General features: G+C 51.6%; 1 protein-coding gene across 1 annotated transcript in view; it reads right to left on the bottom strand.

Annotated features, from left to right (window-relative positions):
- Positions 1–18,923, bottom strand: part of LOC124023340 (protein flightless-1 homolog) — a 73,916-nt gene that overhangs the window by 12,737 nt on the left and 42,256 nt on the right. The window contains 7 exon segments of the mRNA XM_046337854.1: positions 537–676; positions 3,527–3,616; positions 4,907–5,005; positions 8,065–8,256; positions 9,755–9,859; positions 15,289–15,460; positions 18,700–18,783. Coding sequence (XP_046193810.1) covers positions 537–676; positions 3,527–3,616; positions 4,907–5,005; positions 8,065–8,256; positions 9,755–9,859; positions 15,289–15,460; positions 18,700–18,783 — 882 coding nt within the window.

Genomic DNA, 18,923 nt, shown 5'->3' with positions numbered 1-18,923 from the left:
GGTGTGTGGTGTGGTGGTGTGTGGTGTGGTGGTGTGTGGTGTGGTGGTGTGTGGTGTGGTGGTGTGTGGTGTGGTGGTGTGTGGTGGTGTGGTGGTGTGTGGTGGTGTGGTGTGGTGGTGTGTGGTGTGGTGGTGTGTGGTGTGGTGGTGTGTGGTGTGGTGTGGTGGTGTGTGGTGGTGTGGTGGCGTGTGGTGGTGTGGTGGTGTGTGGTGGTGTGGTGTGGTGGTGTGGTGGTGGTGTGGTGGTGTGGTGGTGGTGTGGTGGTGGTGTGGTGTGGTGGTGGTGGTGTGGTGGTGTGGTGGTGGTGTGGTGGTGGTGGTGGTGTGTGGTGGTGTGGTGTGGTGGTGGTGTGGTGGTGTGGTGGTGGTGTGGTGGTGGTGTGGTGGTGTGGTGGTGGTGTGGTGGTGGTGGTGTGTGGTGGTGTGGTGTGGTGGTGTGGTGGTGTGTGGTGGTGTGGTGTGGTGGTGTGGTGGTGGTGGTGTGTGGTGGTGTGGTGGTGTGGTGGTGTGTGGTGGTGGTGTGGTGTGGTGTGTACCTGCACAGGAAGACGTAACAGTCCTGTGTGTGGAAGTGTCCAAACTCCTCCTCCGGCAGACGAGCAAACTTCTTCCCCTCCAACACGAATCCCTCCATTCCATCCAGATCCTCATTCCACTCCTCCATCATCTGCTCTGCCTGGGGGAGGGGGGGAGGGGGAGAGAGAGGAGGAGGGGGAGAGAGAGGAGGAGGGGGAGAGAGAGGAGGAGGAGAGAGAGGGAGGGGGAGAGAGAGGAGGGGGAGAGAGAGGAGGGGGAGAGAGAGGAGGGGGGAGAGAGGAGGGGGAGAGAGAGGAGGGGGAGAGAGAGGAGGGGAGAGAGAGGGAGGGGGAGAGAGAGGAGGGGGAGAGAGAGGGAGGGGGAGAGAGGAGGAGGAGGGGGAGAGGGGAGGAGGAGGGGAGAGAGGAGGAGGGGGAGAGAGGAGGAGGAGGAGAGAGGGAGGGGGGGAGAGAGGGGAGGGGGAAAGAGGGGGAGGGGGAGAGAGGAAGAGGAGGGGGAGAGAGGAGGAGGAGGAGAGAGGAGGAGGAGGGGGAGAGAGGAGGAGGAGGGGGAGAGAGGAGGAGGAGGAGAGAGGAAGAGGAGGGGGAGAGAGGGAGGAGGAGGAGAGAGGAGGAGGAGGGGGAGAGGAGGAGGAGGGGGAGAGAGGAGGAGGAGGAGAGAGGAGGAGGGGGAGAGAGGAGGAGGAGGGGGAGAGAGGAGGAGGAGGGGGAGAGAGGAGGAGGAGGGGGAGAGAGGAGGAGGAGGGGGAGAGAGGAGGAGGAGGGGGAGAGAGGGGAGGAGGAGGGGAGAGAGGAGGAGGAGGGGGAGAGAGAGGAGGAGGAGGGGGAGAGAGGAGGAGGAGGGGGAGAGAGGAGGAGGAGGAGGGGGAGAGAGGAGGAGGAGGGGGAGAGAGGAGGAGGGGGAGAGAGGAGGAGGAGGAGGAGGGGGAGAGAGGAAGAGGAAGGAGAGGGAAGAAGAGGGAACATGAAAAAGCTGCCACTAATAACAACACATTCCTATGGATCCGCTCTGTAGCACCAGCGACAAGGAGAGACGGGGTTTTAGGGTGAATAGTGTTGACAGCGCTGAAGACGACGTTGAAACATCAAGTCCTAAAAACAGCGGCTGTGTTCGCTGACAGTCTCTCATCCTGGTTCTGTGATGTCATCCACGTCACTGTGGGCTGCTGGAGGCTGCAGACACTTCTGTCCTTCTGTAGCTCAGTTGGTAGAGCATGGCGCTTGTAACGCCAGGGTAGTGGGTTCAATCCCCGGGACCACCCATACGTAGAATGTATGCACACATGACTGTAAGTCGCTTTGGATAAAAGCGTCTGCTAAATGGCATATATTATTATTATATATTATGATCTGAGCTATCCGATTGGCCAGAGGTAGGCCAAAAAGTGATCTGATTTGTTCTCTGGGCCAGACGGCTAGGCGGAGATTGTACCTTCAGACACATGAAGTGGTTCAAAATGGGAACGTGCACGGGGCATCTGAATCAACTGCCCCTCTCTCCAACAGAGGGCATCTGAATCAACTGCCCCGACCTCCAACAGAGGGCATCTGAATCAACTGCCCCAACCTCCAACAGAGGGCATCTGAATCAACTGCCCCTCTCTCCAACAGAGGGCATCTGAATCAACTGCCCCAACCTCCAACAGAGGGCATCTGAATCAACTGCCCCTCTCTCCAACAGAGGGCATCTGAATCAACTGCCCCTCTCTCCAACAGAGGGCATCTGAATCAACTGCCCCAACCTCCAACAGAGGGGGGCTGAATCAACTGCCCCTATCTCCAACAGAGGGCATCTGAATCAACTGCCCCTCTCTCCAACAGAGGGCATCTGAATCAACTGCCCCTCTCTCCAACAGAGGGCATCTGAATCAACTGCCCCAACCTCCAACAGAGGGGGGCTGAATCAACTGCCCCTACCTCCAACAGAGGGCATCTGAATCAACTGCCCCTACCTACAACAGAGGGGGGCTGAATCAACTGCCTTTACCAAGAACCAGAGATTACACACCAGCTAATGTTTAGGGCCATGGGGGTTGTCTGGGGAGGAAGAGGGCTGTTTACCTCAGTGAGGGCCATGGGGAGGAAGAGGGCTTGTCTGGGGAGGAAGAGGGCTGTGAGGTGTTTACCTCAGTGAGGGCCATGGGGGTTGTCTGGGGAGGAAGAGGGCTGTGAGGTGTTTACCTCAGTGAGGACCATGGGGGGGTTGTCTGGGGAGGAAGAGGGCTGTTTACCTCAGTGAGGACCATGGGGGGGGGTTGTCTGGGGAGGAAGAGGGCTGTTTACCTCAGTGAGGACCATGGGGGGGGGGGGGGTTGTCTGGGGAGGAAGAGGGCTGTTTACCTCAGTGAGGACCATGGGGGGTTGTCTGGGGAGGAAGAGGGCTGTTTACCTCAGTGAGGACCATGGGGGGGTTGTCTGGGGAGGAAGAGGGCTGTTTACCTCAGTGAGGACCATGGGGGGGGGTTGTCTGGGGAGGAAGAGAGCTGTTTACCTCAGTGAGGACCATGGGGGTTGTCTGGGGAGGAAGAGGACTGTTTACCTCAGTGAGGACCATGGGGGTTGTCTGGGGAGGAAGAGGGCTGTTTACCTCAGTGAGGACCATGGGGGGTTGTCTGGGGAGGAAGAGGGCTGTTTACCTCAGTGAGGACCATGGGGGTTGTCTGGGGAGGAAGAGGGCTGTGAGGTGTTTACCTCAGTGAGGACCATGGGGGTTGTCTGGGGAGGAAGAGGGCTGTTTACCTCAGTGAGGACCATGGGGGTTGTCTGGGGAGGAAGAGGGCTGTTTACCTCAGTGAGGACCATGGGGGGGGGGGGGGTTGTCTGGGGAGGAAGAGGGCTGTTTACCTCAGTGAGGACCATGGGGGGTTGTCTGGGGAGGAAGAGGGCTGTTTACCTCAGTGAGGACCATGGGGGGTTGTCTGGGGAGGAAGAGGGCTGTTTACCTCAGTGAGGACCATGGGGGTTGTCTGGGGAGGAAGAGGGCTGTTTACCTCAGTGAGGACCATGGGGGGTTGTCTGGGGAGGAAGAGGGCGGTGAGGTCAGCCTTCATCTCGTCTTTCTTCTCAGCATCCTTCTTGACCTGAGACAGACAAGACAGGTCACACATGTTAAAGACTTCATTTGAATCCACCAATCAGGATCCAAACATGAGAAAGGCTCCCTGTCTGCATGGTACTAAAGGGCTTTCCTCAAAGCCAGTGGCAGGTCATTAGCAAAGATAGAAACAAGTCAAAGGGGCCTAGAAAGCTGCCCTGGGGAATTCCTAATTCTACCAGTAGGGGCCTAGACAGCTGCCCTGGGGAATTCCTAATTCTACCAGTAGGGGACCTAGACAGCTGCCCTGGGGAATTCCTAATTCTACCAGTAGGGGCCTAGACAGCTGCCCTGGGGAATTCCTAATTCTACCAGTAGGGGACCTAGACAGCTGCCCTGGGAATTCCTAATTCTACCAGTAGGGGACCTAGACAGCTGCCCTGGGGAATTCCTAATTCTACCAGTAGGGGACCTAGACAGCTGCCCTGGGGAATTCCTAATTCTACCAGTAGGGGACCTAGACAGCTGCCCTGGGGAATTCCTAATTCTACCAGTAGGGGACCTAGACAGCTGCCCTGGGGAATTCCTAATTCTACCAGTAGGGGACCTAGACAGCTGCCCTGGGGAATTCCTAATTCTACCAGTAGGGGGCCTAGACAGCTGCCCTGGGGAATTCCAGGGTTAGAGTTAGGGGTCAGAGTTAAGGTCAAGAGTTACTCACAGATGGAAGGGTTAGAGTTAGGGGTCAGGGTTAAAGATCAAGAGTTAAGGCACCATCAAGTAGCAAAGTAAAGGATCATTAGAAGAGCTACACCAAACTAGTTGCTAGCTAACTAGCATACCCCCTACACCAAGCTAGTTGCTAGAGGAAGCTAGCTAGCATACCCCCAACACAACAGGTCATGTTACTCACCTTCCCCTGTAGCTAGGTAGTATACACCCTACACCAAGCTAGTTGATAGAGGGAGCTAGCTAGCATACACCCCTACACCAAGCTTGTTGATAGCTAGCATACACCCCTACACCAAGCTAGTTGATAGAGGGAGCTAGCTAGCATACACCCCTACACCAAGCTTGTTGATAGCTAGCATACACCCCTACACCAAGCTAGTTGATAGAGGGAGCTAGCTAGCATACACCCCTACACCAAGCTAGTTGATAGCTAGCATACACCCCTACACCAAGCTAGTTGATAGCTAGCATACACCCCTACACCAAGCTAGTTGATAGCTAGCATACACCCCTACACCAAGCTAGTTGATAGCTTGCATACACCCCTACACCAAGCTAGTTGATAGCTAGCATACACCCCTACACAACAGGTCATGTTACTCACCTTCCCCTGTAATCCTTGCTGTTGCTCTACACTCTCAGCTGCTCTGGTGTAGTCCACCTTCAGGACATCATCCCAGTTCTGAAACTTAGACTTAAACACCTGGAGAAAGAGACACAGACAGAGAGACACAGACAGAGAGACACAGACAGAGAGACACAGACAGAGAGACACAGACAGAGAGACACAGACAGAGAGACACAGACAGAGACAGACAGACAGACACAGACAGAGAGACACAGACAGAGAGACACAGACAGAGACAGACAGACAGACACAGACAGAGACAGACAGACAGAGACAGACAGACAGACAGACAGAGAGAGACAGACAGACAGAGACAGACAGAGAGACAGAGACAGACAGACAGAGACAGACAGACAGACAGAGACAGACAGACAGACAGACAGACAGACAGACAGACAGACAGACAGAGACAGACAGACAGACAGAGACAGACAGACAGACAGACAGAGACAGACAGACAGAGACAGACAGACAGACAGAGACAGACAGACAGAGACAGAGACAGACAGACAGAGACAGACAGAGACAGAGACAGAGACAGAGACAGAGACAGAGACAGAGACAGAGAGACAGACAGACAGACAGACAGACAGACAGACAGACAGACAGACAGACAGAGAGAACGAGAGAACGAGAGAGACCGAGAGACAGACAGAAGGAGACAGAGAGACAGAGAGAGAGAGAGAGAGAGAGAGAGAGACAGAAAGGAATTCTCCAGTTGGAACTTTATTGAAGATTTATGATAAAAACATCCTAATGATTGATTCTATACTTAGTTTGACATGTTTCTTCGACCTGTAATATAACTTTTTGTCTGAAGTAATGCTCAACCTTGGAGCGTTTGGATTTATTTACCTACCGCGCTAACAAAAGTAGCTACTTGGACATAAATAATGGACATTGTCGAACAAATCAAGCATTTATTGTGGAACTAGGATTCCTGTGAGTGCATTCTGATGAAGATCATCAAAGGTATGGGAATATTTATCATGAAATTTCTGATTTCTGTTGACATCGCGGCTAATTTCATTATTTCTCTGAGTGCCGTCTCAGATTATTGCATGGTTTGCTTTTTTCGTAAAGTTTTTAAAAAATCTGACACAGCGGTTGCATTAAGGAGAGGTAAATCTATAATTCCATGTGTATAACTTGCATTATCATCTACATTTATGATGAGTATTTCTGTTGAATCGATGTGGCTATGCAAAATATAAATATGCATTTGATCAATTAAAACATACATGTATTGTGTAACATGAAGTCCTATGAGTGCCGTCTGATGAAGATCATCAAAGGTTAGTGATTCATTTTATCTCCATTTGTGCTTTTTGTGACTCCTCTCTTTGGCTGGAAAAACGGCTGTTTATTCATTCTGTGACTTGGTGGTGACCTAACATAATTGTTTGTGGTGCTTTCGCTGTAAAGCATATTTGAAATCGGACACTGTGGTGGGATTAACAACAAGATTACCTTTAAAACGGTATAAGATACATGTATGTTTGAGGAATGTTAATTATGAGATTTCTGTTGTTTTGAATTTGGCGCCCTGCACTTTCACTGGCTGTTGTCATAACGATCCCGTTAACGGGATCTCAGCCACAAGAAAAGGCTTCGTTGATGCATGGACTCACTCTGTGTGCAATAATAATGTATATATATAGTGTTTAACATGATGTTTCAATGACTACCTCATCTCTGTACCCCACACACACAATGACTACCTCATCTCAGTACCCCACACAGACAATGACTACCTCATCTCAGTACCCCACACAGACAATGACTACCTCATCTCAGTACCCCACACAGACAATGACTACCTCATCTCAGTACCCCACACAGACAATGACTACCTCATCTCAGTACCCCACACAGACAATGACTACCTCATCTCTGTACCCCACACATACAATGACTACCTCATCTCTGTACCCCACACATACAATGACTACCTCATCTCTGTACCCCACACATACAATGACTACCTCATCTCTGTACCCCACACATACAATGACTACCTCATCTCTGTACCCCACACATACAATGACTACCTCATCTCAGTACCCCACACATACAATGACTACCTCATCTCTGTACCCCACATACAATGACTACCTCATCTCTGTACCCCACACATACAATGACTACCTCATCTCTGTACCCCACACATACAATGACTACCTCATCTCTGTACCCCACACATACAATGACTACCTCATCTCTGTACCCCACACATACAATGACTACCTCATCTCTGTACCCCACACAGACAATGACTACCTCATCTCAGTACCCCACACATACAATGACTACCTCATCTCAGTACCCCACACATACAATGACTACCTCATCTCTGTACCCCACACATACAATGACTACCTCATCTCTGTACCCCACACACACAATGACTACCTCATCTCTGTACCCCACACATACAATGACTACCTCATCTCTGTACCCCACACATACAATGACTACCTCATCTCTGTACCCCACACACACAATGGGGAGGGTATGTCTCCAGGAACAGGGTTGGAGTTAAAACCTACAGGAGGGTATCTCTCCAGGAACAGGGTTGGAGTTAAAACCTACAGGAGGGTATCTCTCCAGGAACAGGGTTGGAGTTAAAACCTCCAGGAGGGGTTCTCTCTCCAGGAACAGGGTAGGAGTTAAAACCTACAGGAGGGTCTCTCTCCAGGAACAGGGTTGGAGTTAAAACCTCCAGGAGGGTATGTCTCCAGGAACAGGGTTGGAGTTAAAACCTCCAGGAGGGGTTCTCTCTCCAGGAACAGGGTAGGAGTTAAAACCTCCCGGAGGGTCTCTCTCCAGGAACAGGGTAGGAGTTAAAACCTCCAGGAGGGTCTCTCTCCAGGAACAGGGTTGGAGTTAAAACCTACAGGAGGGATTCTCTCTCCAGGAACAGGGTTAGAGTTAAAACCTACAGGAGGGTATCTCTCCAGGAACAGGGTTAGAGTTAAAACCTACAGGAGGGTATCTCTCCAGGAACAGGGTTAGAGTTAAAACCTCCAGGAGGGGTTCCCTCTCCAGGAACAGGGTTAGAGTTAAAACCTCCAGGAGGGGTTCTCTCCAGGAACAAGGTTGGAGTTAAAACCTCCAGGAGGGTATCTGCCTACCTGACACTCTGTCCCCTCCAGGTTCCTGGTAACAGTAGCGTGTTTGGGGCGGTGCAGCATAGTGCAGACTTCCTGTCCTAGCTTCAGGGCGGCTGCTCTCACCAGACGAGGAGACTTCCTCCCGATCCAGATAAACACATCAGACAGACAGTCCAGGATGTACACTCCTTTAGTGTCCAGCAGGGTCTGGAGCTAGAGACACAGAGATGAGAGAGAGACATACACTCCTTTAGTGTCCAGCAGGGTCTGGAGCTAGAGACACAGAGATGAGAGAGAGACATACACTCCTTTAGTGTCCAGCAGGGTCTGGAGCTAGAGACACAGAGATGAGAGAGAGACATACACTCCTTTAGTGTCCAGCAGGGTCTGGAACTAGAGACACAGAGATGAGAGAGAGACATACACTCCTTTAGTGTCCAGCAGGGTCTGGAGCTAGAGACACAGAGATGAGAGAGAGACATACACTCCTTTAGTGTCCAGCAGGATCTGGAGCTAGAGACACAGAGATGAGAGAGAGACATACACTCCTTTAGTGTCCAGCAGGGTCTGGAGCTAGAGACACAGAGATGAGCGAGAGAGACATACACTCCTTTAGTGTCCAGCAGGGTCTGGAGCTAGAGACACAGAGATGAGCGAGAGAGACATACACTCCTTTAGTGTCCAGCAGGGTCTGGAGCTAGAGACACAGAGATGAGAGAGAGACATACACTCCTTTAGTGTCCAGCAGGGTCTGGAGCTAGAGACACAGAGATGAGAGAGAGACATACACTCCTTTAGTGTCCAGCAGGGTCTGGAGCTAGAGACACAGAGATGAGAGAGAGACATACACTCCTTTAGTGTCCAGCAGGGTCTGGAGCTAGAGACACAGAGATGAGAGAGAGACATACACTCCTTTAGTGTCCAGCAGGGTCTGGAGCTAGAGACACAGAGATGAGAGAGAGACATACACTCCTTTTTAGTGTCCAGCAGGGTCTGGAACTAGAGACACAGAGATGAGAGAGAGACATACACTCCTTTAGTGTCCAGCAGGGTCTGGAGCTAGAGACACAGAGATGAGAGAGAGACACACACTCCTTTAGTGTCCAGCAGGGTCTGGAGCTAGAGACACAGAGATGAGAGAGAGAGACATACACTCCTTTAGTGTCCAGCAGGGTCTGGAGCTAGAGACACAGAGATGAGAGAGAGAGACATACACTCCTTTAGTGTCCAGCAGGGTCTGGAGCTAGAGACACAGAGATGAGAGAGAGACATACACTCCTTTAGTGTCCAGCAGGGTCTGGAGCTAGAGACACAGAGATGAGAGAGAGAGACATACACTCCTTTAGTGTCCAGCAGGGTCTGGAGCTAGAGACACAGAGATGAGAGAGAGACATACACTCCTTTAGTGTCCAGCAGGGTCTGAAGCTAGAGACACAGAGATGAGAGAGAGAGACATACACTCCTTTAGTGTCCAGCAGGGTCTGGAGCTAGAGACACAGAGATGAGAGAGAGACATACACTCCTTTAGTGTCCATCAGGATCTGGAGCTAGAGACACAGAGATGAGAGAGAGACAGACCGACAGAGACTGATTATAACAGAACAGGTTACACAGTTTAACTACACCATAGTTACACCATAGTTACCCCATAGTTACCCCATAGTTACACCATAGTTACACCATAGTTACACCATAGTTACACCATAGTTACCAGTCGTAGGTCCGGCAGTTTGTCCAGTTTGACCTTCTCTTTGTGTTCCACTGACAGCTTGTAGTTGATTTGAGGGAGCTCCAGATATCCCAGACCCAGACCCACCTAAACAACAACAACAACAACATTAGCCCAGACCCACCTAAACAACAACATTAGCCCAGACCCACCTAAACAACAACATTAGCCCAGACCCACCTAAACAACAACAACATTAACCCAGACCCACCTAGACAACAACATTAGCCCAGACCCACCTAGACAACATTACCCAGACCCACCTAGACAACAACATTAGCCCAGACCCACCTAGACAACATTACCCAGACCCACCTAGACAACAACATTAACCCAGACCCAGCTAGACAACAACATTAGCCCAGACCCACCTAAGCAACAACAACATTAGCCCAGACCCACCTAAACAACATTACCCAGACCCACCTAAACAACAACAACATTAGCCCAGACACAGACCCACCTAGACAACAACATTAACCCAGACCCACCTAAACAACATTAGCCCAGACCCACCTAGACAACAACAACATTAACCCAGACCCACCTAGACAACATTAGCCCAGACCCCCCTAGACAACATTAGCCCAAACCCCCCTAGACAACAACATTAGCCCAGACCCACCTAGACAACAACAACATTAACCCAGACCCACCTAAACAACAACAACAACATTAGCCCAGACCCGCCTAGGCAACAACATTAGCCCAGACCCACCTAGGCAACAACATTAGCCCAGACCCCCCTAGGCAACAACATTAGCCCAAACCCCCCTAGACAACAACATTAGCCCAGACCCACCTAGACAACAACATTAGCCCAGACCCACCTAGACAACAACATTAGCCCAAACCCCCCTAGACAACAACGTTAGCCCAGACCCGCCTAGGCAACAACATTAGCCCAGACCCGCCTAGGCAACAACATTAGCCCAGACCCGCCTAGGCAACAACATTAGCCCAGACCCGCCTAGGCAACAACATTAGCCCAGACCCGCCTAGGCAACAACATTAGCCCAGACCCCCTAGGCAACAACATTAGCCCAGACCCCCTAGACAACAACATTAGCCCAAACCCCTAGACAACAACATTAGCCCAAACCCCTAGACAACAACATTAGCCCAAACCCCTAGACAACAACATTAGCCCAGACCCCCTAGACAACATTAGCCCAGACCCAGCTAGACAACATTAGCCCAGACCCCCTAGACAACAACATTAGCCCAGACCCCCTAGACAACAACATTAGCCCAGACCCCCTAGACAACAACATTAGCCCAGACCCAGACCCCCCTAGACAACAACATTAGCCCAGACCCACCTAGACAACATTAGCCCAGACCCACCTAGACAACAACATTAGCCCAGACCCACCTAGACAACAACGTTAGCCCAGACCCACCTAGACAACAACGTTAGCCCAGACCCACCTAGACAACAACGTTAGCCCAGACCCACCTAGACAACAACGTTAGCCCAGACCCACCTAGACAACAACGTTAGCCCAGACCCACCTAGACAACAACGTTAGCCCAGACCCACCTAGACAACAACGTTAGCCCAGACCCACCTAGACAACAACGTTAGCCCAGACCCACCTAGACAACAACGTTAGCCCAGACCCACCTAGACAACAACGTTAGCCCAGACCCACCTAGACAACAACGTTAGCCCAGACCCAGACCCACCTAGACAACATTAGCCCAGACCCACCTAGACAACAACGTTAGCCCAGACCCACCTAGACAACATTAGCCCAGACCCCCCTAGACAACATTAGCCCAGACCCCCCTAGACAACGTTAGCCCAGACCCACCTAGACAACAACATTAGCCCAGACCCACCTAGACAACAACATTAGCCCAGACCCACCTAGACAACAACATTAGCCCAGACCCACCTAGACAACAACATTAGCCCAGACCCACCTAGACAACATTAGCCCAGACCCACCTAGACAACATTAGCCCAGACCCACCTAGACAACATTAGCCCAGACCCACCTAGACAACATTAGCCCAGACCCACCTAGACAACATTAGCCCAGACCCACCTAGACAACATTAGCCCAGACCCACCTAGACAACATTAGCCCAGACCCACCTAGACAACATTAGCCCAGACCCACCTAGACAACAACATTAGCCCAGACCCACCTAGACAACAACATTAGCCCAGACCCACCTAGACAACAACATTAGCCCAGACCCACCTAGACAACAACATTAGCCCAGACCCACCTAGACAACAACATTAGCCCAGACCCACCTAGACAACAACATTAGCCCAGACCCACCTAGACAACAACATTAGCCCAGACCCACCTAGACAACATTAGCCCAGACCCACCTAGACAACATTAGCCCAGACCCACCTAGACAACATTAGCCCAGACCCACCTAGACAACAACATTAGCCCAGACCCACCTAGACAACAACATTAGCCCAGACCCACCTAGACAACAACATTAGCCCAGACCCACCTAGACAACAACATTAGCCCAGACCCACCTAGACAACAACATTAGCCCAGACCCACCTAGACAACAACGTTAGCCCAGACCCACCTAGACAACAACGTTAGCCCAGACCCACCTAGACAACAACGTTAGCCCAGACCCACCTAGACAACAACGTTAGCCCAGACCCACCTAGACAACAATGTTAGCCCAGGCCCAGACCCCCCTAGACAACAACATTAGCCCAGACCCCCCTAGACAACAACATTAGCCCAGACCCCCCTAGACAACATTAGCCCAGACCCACCTAGACAACAACATTAGCCCAGACCCACCTAGACAACAACATTAGCCCAGACCCACCTAGACAACAACATTAGCCCAGACCCACCTAGACAACAACATTAGCCCAGACCCACCTAGACAACAACGTTAGCCCAGACCCACCTAGACAACAACGTTAGCCCAGACCCACCTAGACAACAACGTTAGCCCAGACCCACCTAGACAACAACGTTAGCCCAGACCCACCTAGACAACAACGTTAGCCCAGACCCACCTAGACAACAACATTAGCCCAGACCCACCTAGACAACAACATTAGCCCAGACCCACCTAGACAACATTAGCCCAGACCCAGCTAGACAACATTAGCCCAGACCCAGCTAGACAACAACGTTAGCCCAGACCCACCTAGACAACAACGTTAGCCCAGACCCAGACCCACCTAGACAACATTAGCCCAGACCCACCTAGACAACAACGTTAGCCCAGACCCACCTAGACAACATTAGCCCAGATCCCCCTAGACAACGTTAGCCCAGACCCCCCTAGACAACGTTAGCCCAGACCCCCCTAGACAACGTTAGCCCAGACCCCCCTAGACAACGTTAGCCCAGACCCCCCTAGACAACGTTAGCCCAGACCCACCTAGACAACAACATTAGCCCAGACCCACCTAGACAACATTAGCCCAGACCCACCTAGACAACATTAGCCCAGACCCACCTAGACAACATTAGCCCAGACCCACCTAGACAACATTAGCCCAGACCCACCTAGACAACATTAGCCCAGACCCACCTAGACAACATTAGCCCAGACCCACCTAGACAACATTAGCCCAGACCCACCTAGACAACAACATTAGCCCAGACCCACCTAGACAACAACATTAGCCCAGACCCACCTAGACAACAACATTAGCCCAGACCCACCTAGACAACAACATTAGCCCAGACCCACCTAGACAACAACATTAGCCCAGACCCACCTAGACAACATTAGCCCAGACCCACCTAGACAACATTAGCCCAGACCCACCTACACAAACAACATTAGCCCAGACCCACCTAGACAACAACATTAGCCCAGACCCACCTAGACAACAACATTAGCCCAGACCCACCTAGACAACAACATTAGCCCAGACCCACCTAGACAACAACATTAGCCCAGACCCACCTAGACAACAACATTAGCCCAGACCCACCTAGACAACATTAGCCCAGACCCACCTAGACAACAACGTTAGCCCAGACCCACCTAGACAACAACGTTAGCCCAGACCCACCTAGACAACAATGTTAGCCCAGACCCACCTAGACAACAACGTTAGCCCAGACCCACCTAGACAACAACGTTAGCCCAGACCCACCTAGACAACAACGTTAGCCCAGACCCACCTAGACAACAACGTTAGCCCAGACCCAGACCCACCTAAACAAAAACATTAGCCCAGACCCCCCTAGACAACATTAGCCCAGACCCCCCTAGACAACAACATTAGCCCAGACCCCCCTAGACAACAACATTAGCCCAGACCCCCTAGACAACATTAGCCCAGACCCCCTAGACAACATTAGCCCAGACCCCCTAGACAACATTAGCCCAGACCCCCTAGACAACATTAGCCCAGACCCACCTAGACAACATTAGCCCAGACCCACCTAGACAACATTAGCCCAGACCCACCTAGACAACATTAGCCCAGACCCACCTAGACAACATTAGCCCAGACCCACCTAGACAACATTAGCCCAGACCCACCTAGACAACATTAGCCCAGACCCCCTAGACAACATTAGCCCAGACCCCCTAGACAACATTAGCCCAAACCCCCTAGACAACATTAGCCCAGACCCCCTAGACAACATTAGCCCAGACCCCCTAGACAACATTAGCCCAGACCCCTAGACAACAACATTAGCCCAGACCCCCTAGACAACAACATTAGCCCAGACCCCCCTAGACAACAACATTAGCCCAGACCCCCCTAGACAACAACATTAGCCCAGACCCACCTAGACAACATTAGCCCAGACCCACCTAGACAACATTAGCCCAGACCCACCTAGACAACATTAGCCCAGACCCAACGAAATAATTAGATGTCAGGGGCCAGGTGTTTGTATAGTTTGGGTCGTACGGGTGTGAAGTCATCAGGGACGTGTCTGATTAGAGGTCAGAGGTCAGGGGGTACCTTGTATAGTTTGGGTCTTACGGGTGGTAAGTCATCAGGGACGTGTCTGATTAGAGGTGAGGGGTCAGAGGTCAGGGGGTACCTTGTATAGTTTGGGTCATACAGGTGTGAAGTCATCAGGGACATGTCTGATTAGAGGTGAGGGGTCAGAGGTCAGGGGGTACCTTGTATAGTTTGGGTCGTACGGGTGTGAAGTCATCAGGGACATGTCTGATTAGAGGTGAGGGGTCAGAGGTCAGGGGGTACCTTGTATAGTTTGGGTCGTACGAGTGTGAAGTCATCAGGGACGTGTCTGATTAGAGGTGAGGGGTCAGAGGTCAGGGGGTACCTTGTATAGTTTGGGTCGTACGAGTGTGAAGTCATCAGGGACGTGTCTGATTAGAGGTGAGGGGTCAGAGGTCAGGGGGTACCTTGTATAGTTTGGGTCGTACGGGTGTGAAGTCATCAGGGACGTGTCTGATTAGAGGTGAGGGGTCAGAGGTCAGGGGGTACCTTGTATAGTTTGGGTCGTACGAGTGTGAAGTCATCAGGGACGTGTCTGATTAGAGGTGAGGGGTCAGAGGTCAGGGGGTACCTTGTATAGTTTGGGTCGTACGGGTGTGAAGTCATCAGGGACGTGTTTGCGTATCTCTTCAGGTTGTCCTCCCAGAACCTCCCAGAAGTTAGGAGGTTCCTGACTCTGCTGCAGGGTGGTGATCTCTGCCTTCCCCTTACGCTCATTCTTATTGATCTTCTCTGCAAACAGCCTACACACACACACAGTCAGAGACATTCATGGGCAGGCACACACGAACACACACACACACACACACACACACGAGGTAGCAGGTAGGTAGCCTAGTGGTTAGAGCATTGGACTTGTAACCAAAGGGTTGCAAGATGCCCCTGAACAAGGCGGCAGTTAACCCACTGTTCCCCTGAACAAGGCGGCAGTTAACCCACTGTTCCCCTGAACAAGGCGGCAGTTAACCCACTGTTCCCCTGAACAAGGCGGCAGTTAACCCACTGTTCCCCTGAACAAGGCGGCAGTTAACCCACTGTTCCCCTGAACAAGGCGGCAGTTAACCCACTGTTCCCCTGAACAAGGCGGCAGTTAACCCACTGTTCCCCTGAACAAGGCGGCAGTTAACCCACTGTTCCCCTGAACAAGGCGGCAGTTAACCCACTGTTCCCCTGAACAAGGCGGCAGTTAACCCACTGTTCCCCTGAACAAGGCGGCAGTTAACCCACTGTTCCCCTGAACAAGGCGGCAGTTAACCCACTGTTCCCCTGAACAAGGCTGTCTCAGCCTCCAGTATTTATGCTGCAGTAGTTTATGTGTCGGGGGGCTAGGGTCAGTTTGTTTATCTGGAGTACTTCTCCTGTCCTATTCGGTGTCCTGTGTAAATCTAAGTGTGCGTTCTCTAATTCTCTCCTTCTCTCTTTCTTTCTCTCTCTCGGAGGACCTGAGCCCTAGAACCATGCCCCAGGACTACCTGACATGATGAATCCTTGCTGTCCCCAGTCCACCTGGCCATGCTGCTGCTCCAGTTTCAACTGGCCTGGGCCCTAGGACCATGTCCCAGGACTACCTGACATGAGGACTCTTTGCTGTCCCCAGTCCACCTGGCCATGCTCCTGCTCCAGTTTCAACTGTTCTGCCTTACTATTATTCAACCATGCTGGTCATTTATGAACATTTGAACATCTTGGCCACGTTCTGTTATAATCTCCACCTGGCACAGCCAGAAGAGGACTGGCCACCCCACATATGCTCTCTCTAATTCTCTCTTTCTTTCTCTCTCTCGGAGGACCTGAGCCCTAGGACCGTGCCCCAGGACTACCTGACATGATGGCTCCTTGCTGTCCCCAGTCCATCTGACTGTGCTGCTGCTCCAGTTTCAACTGTTCTGCCTTATTAATATTTGACCATGCTGGTCATTTATGAACATTTGAACATCTTGGTCATGTTCTGTTATAATCTCTACCCGGCACAGCCAGAAGAGGACTGGCCACCCCACATAGCCCGGTTCCTCTCTAGGTTTCTTCCTAGGTTTTGGCCTTTCTAGGGAGTTTTTCCTAGCCACCGTGCTTTTACACCTGCATTGTTTGCTGTTTGGGGTTTTAGGCTGGGTTTCTGTACAGCACTTTGAGATATCAGCTGATGTACGAAGGGCTATATAAATAAATTTGATTTGATTTGATTTGAGTTAACCCACTGTTCCCCTGAACAAGGCAGTTAACCCACTGTTCCCCTGAACAAGGCAGTTAACCCACTGTTCCCCTGAACAAGGCAGTTAACCCACTGTTCCCCTGAACAAGGCAGTTAACCCACTGTTCTGCCAATTGGGAGATCTAATTCTTATCTACAATGCCTGCCAAACCCAGACGACGCTGTGCCAATTGGGAGATCTAATTCTCATCTACAATGACTGCCAAACCCAGATGACGCTGTGCCAATTGGGAGATCTAATTCTCATCTACAATGACTGCCAAACCCAGATGACGCTGTGCCAATTGTGTAAATAAAGTTTAAATTCAAAAACGCCAGAGTGAGGTGTTTAGAACTGTACATTCAATAGCTCCGCCCCCATCTCAACGGACGACGCCCCCGACTCAACGGACGACGCCCCCGACTCAACGGACGACGCCCCCGACTCAACGGACGACGCCCCCGACTAAATTTTACTTCACAGTTTGTATGTGTGTTAGTTACCGGGCCTTAGTGGTACCGGCCAGAGTAGTGTTGGTGTGTGTTAGTCACCGGGCCTTAGTGGTACCGGCCAGAGTAGCGTTGGTGTGTGTTAGTTACCGGGCCTTAGTGGTACCGGCCAGAGTAGTGGTGTGTGTGTTAGTTACCGGGCCTTAGTGGTACCGGCCAGAGTAGTGTTGGTGTGTGTTAGTCACCGGGCCTTAGTGGTACCGGCCAGAGTAGTGTTGGTGTGTGTTAGTCACCGGGCCTTAGTGGTACTGGCCAGAGTAGTGTTGGTGTGTGTTAGTCACCGGACCTTAGTGGTACCGGCCAGAGTAGTGAGTAGTGTTGGTGTGTGTTAGTTACCGGGCCTTAGTGGTACCGGCCAGAGTAGTGTTGGTGTGTGTTAGTCACCGGGCCTTAGTGGTACCGGCCAGAGTAGTGTTGGTGTGTGTTAGTCACCGGGCCTTAGTGGTACCGGCCAGAGTAGTGATGGTGTGTGTTAGTTACCGGGCCTTAGTGGTACCGGCCAGAGTAGTGTTGGTGTGTGTTAGTTACCGGGCCTTAGTGGTACCGGCCAGAGTAGTGTTGGTGTGTGTTAGTTACCGGGCCTTAGTGGTACCGGCCAGAGTAGCGTTGGTGTGTGTTAGTTACCGGGCCTTAGTGGTACCGGCCAGAGTAGTGATGGTGTGTGTTAGTTACCGGGCCTTAGTGGTACCGGCCAGAGTAATGTTGGTGTGTGTTAGTTACCGGGCCTTAGTGGTACCGGCCAGAGTAGTGTTGGTGTGTGTTAGTCACCGGGCCTTAGTGGTACCGGCCAGAGTAGTGTTGGTGTGTGTTAGTCACCGGGCCTTAGTGGTACCGGCCAGAGTAGTGATGGTGTGTGTTAGTTACCGGGTCTTAGTGGTACCGGCCAGAGTAGTGATGGTGTGTGTTAGTTACCGGGCCTTAGTGGTACCGGCCAGAGTAGTGGTGTGTGTGTTAGTTACCGGGTCTTAGTGGTACCGGCCAGAGTAGTGTTGGTGTGTGTTAGTTACCGGGCCTTAGTGGTACCGGCCAGAGTAGTGGTGTGTGTGTTAGTTACCGGGCCTTAGTGGTACCGGCCAGAGTAGTGTTGGTTACCGGGCCTTAGTGGTACCGGCCAGAGTAGCATTGGTGTGTGTTAGTTACCGGGCCTTAGTGGTACCGGCCAGAGTAGCGATGGTGTGTGTTAGTTACCGGGCCTTAGTGGTACCGGCCAGAGTAGCGTTGGTGTGTGTTAGTTACCGGGCCTTAGTGGTACCGGCCAGAGTAGCGTTGGTGTGTGTTAGTTACCGGGCCTTAGTGGTACCGGCCAGAGTAGCGTTGGCTCCTCTCCAGATGAAAATCTCCAGACCCGTATCCACCAGGAAGACAAACCTACAGGAACACAGAGCATTAGAACTACAGGAACACAAAACTACAGAACTACAGGAACACAGAACTACAGGAACACAGAACTACAGAACTACAGGAACACAGAGCATTAGAACTACAGGAACACAGAGCATTAGGACTAC

This window comes from Oncorhynchus gorbuscha, unplaced genomic scaffold (assembly GCF_021184085.1).
Source record: "Oncorhynchus gorbuscha isolate QuinsamMale2020 ecotype Even-year unplaced genomic scaffold, OgorEven_v1.0 Un_scaffold_1598, whole genome shotgun sequence".
NCBI classification, from domain to species: domain Eukaryota; kingdom Metazoa; phylum Chordata; class Actinopteri; order Salmoniformes; family Salmonidae; genus Oncorhynchus; species Oncorhynchus gorbuscha.
Note: the sequence above shows the minus strand (reverse complement) of the source record. Positions and strands in the feature narration are given on the sequence as shown.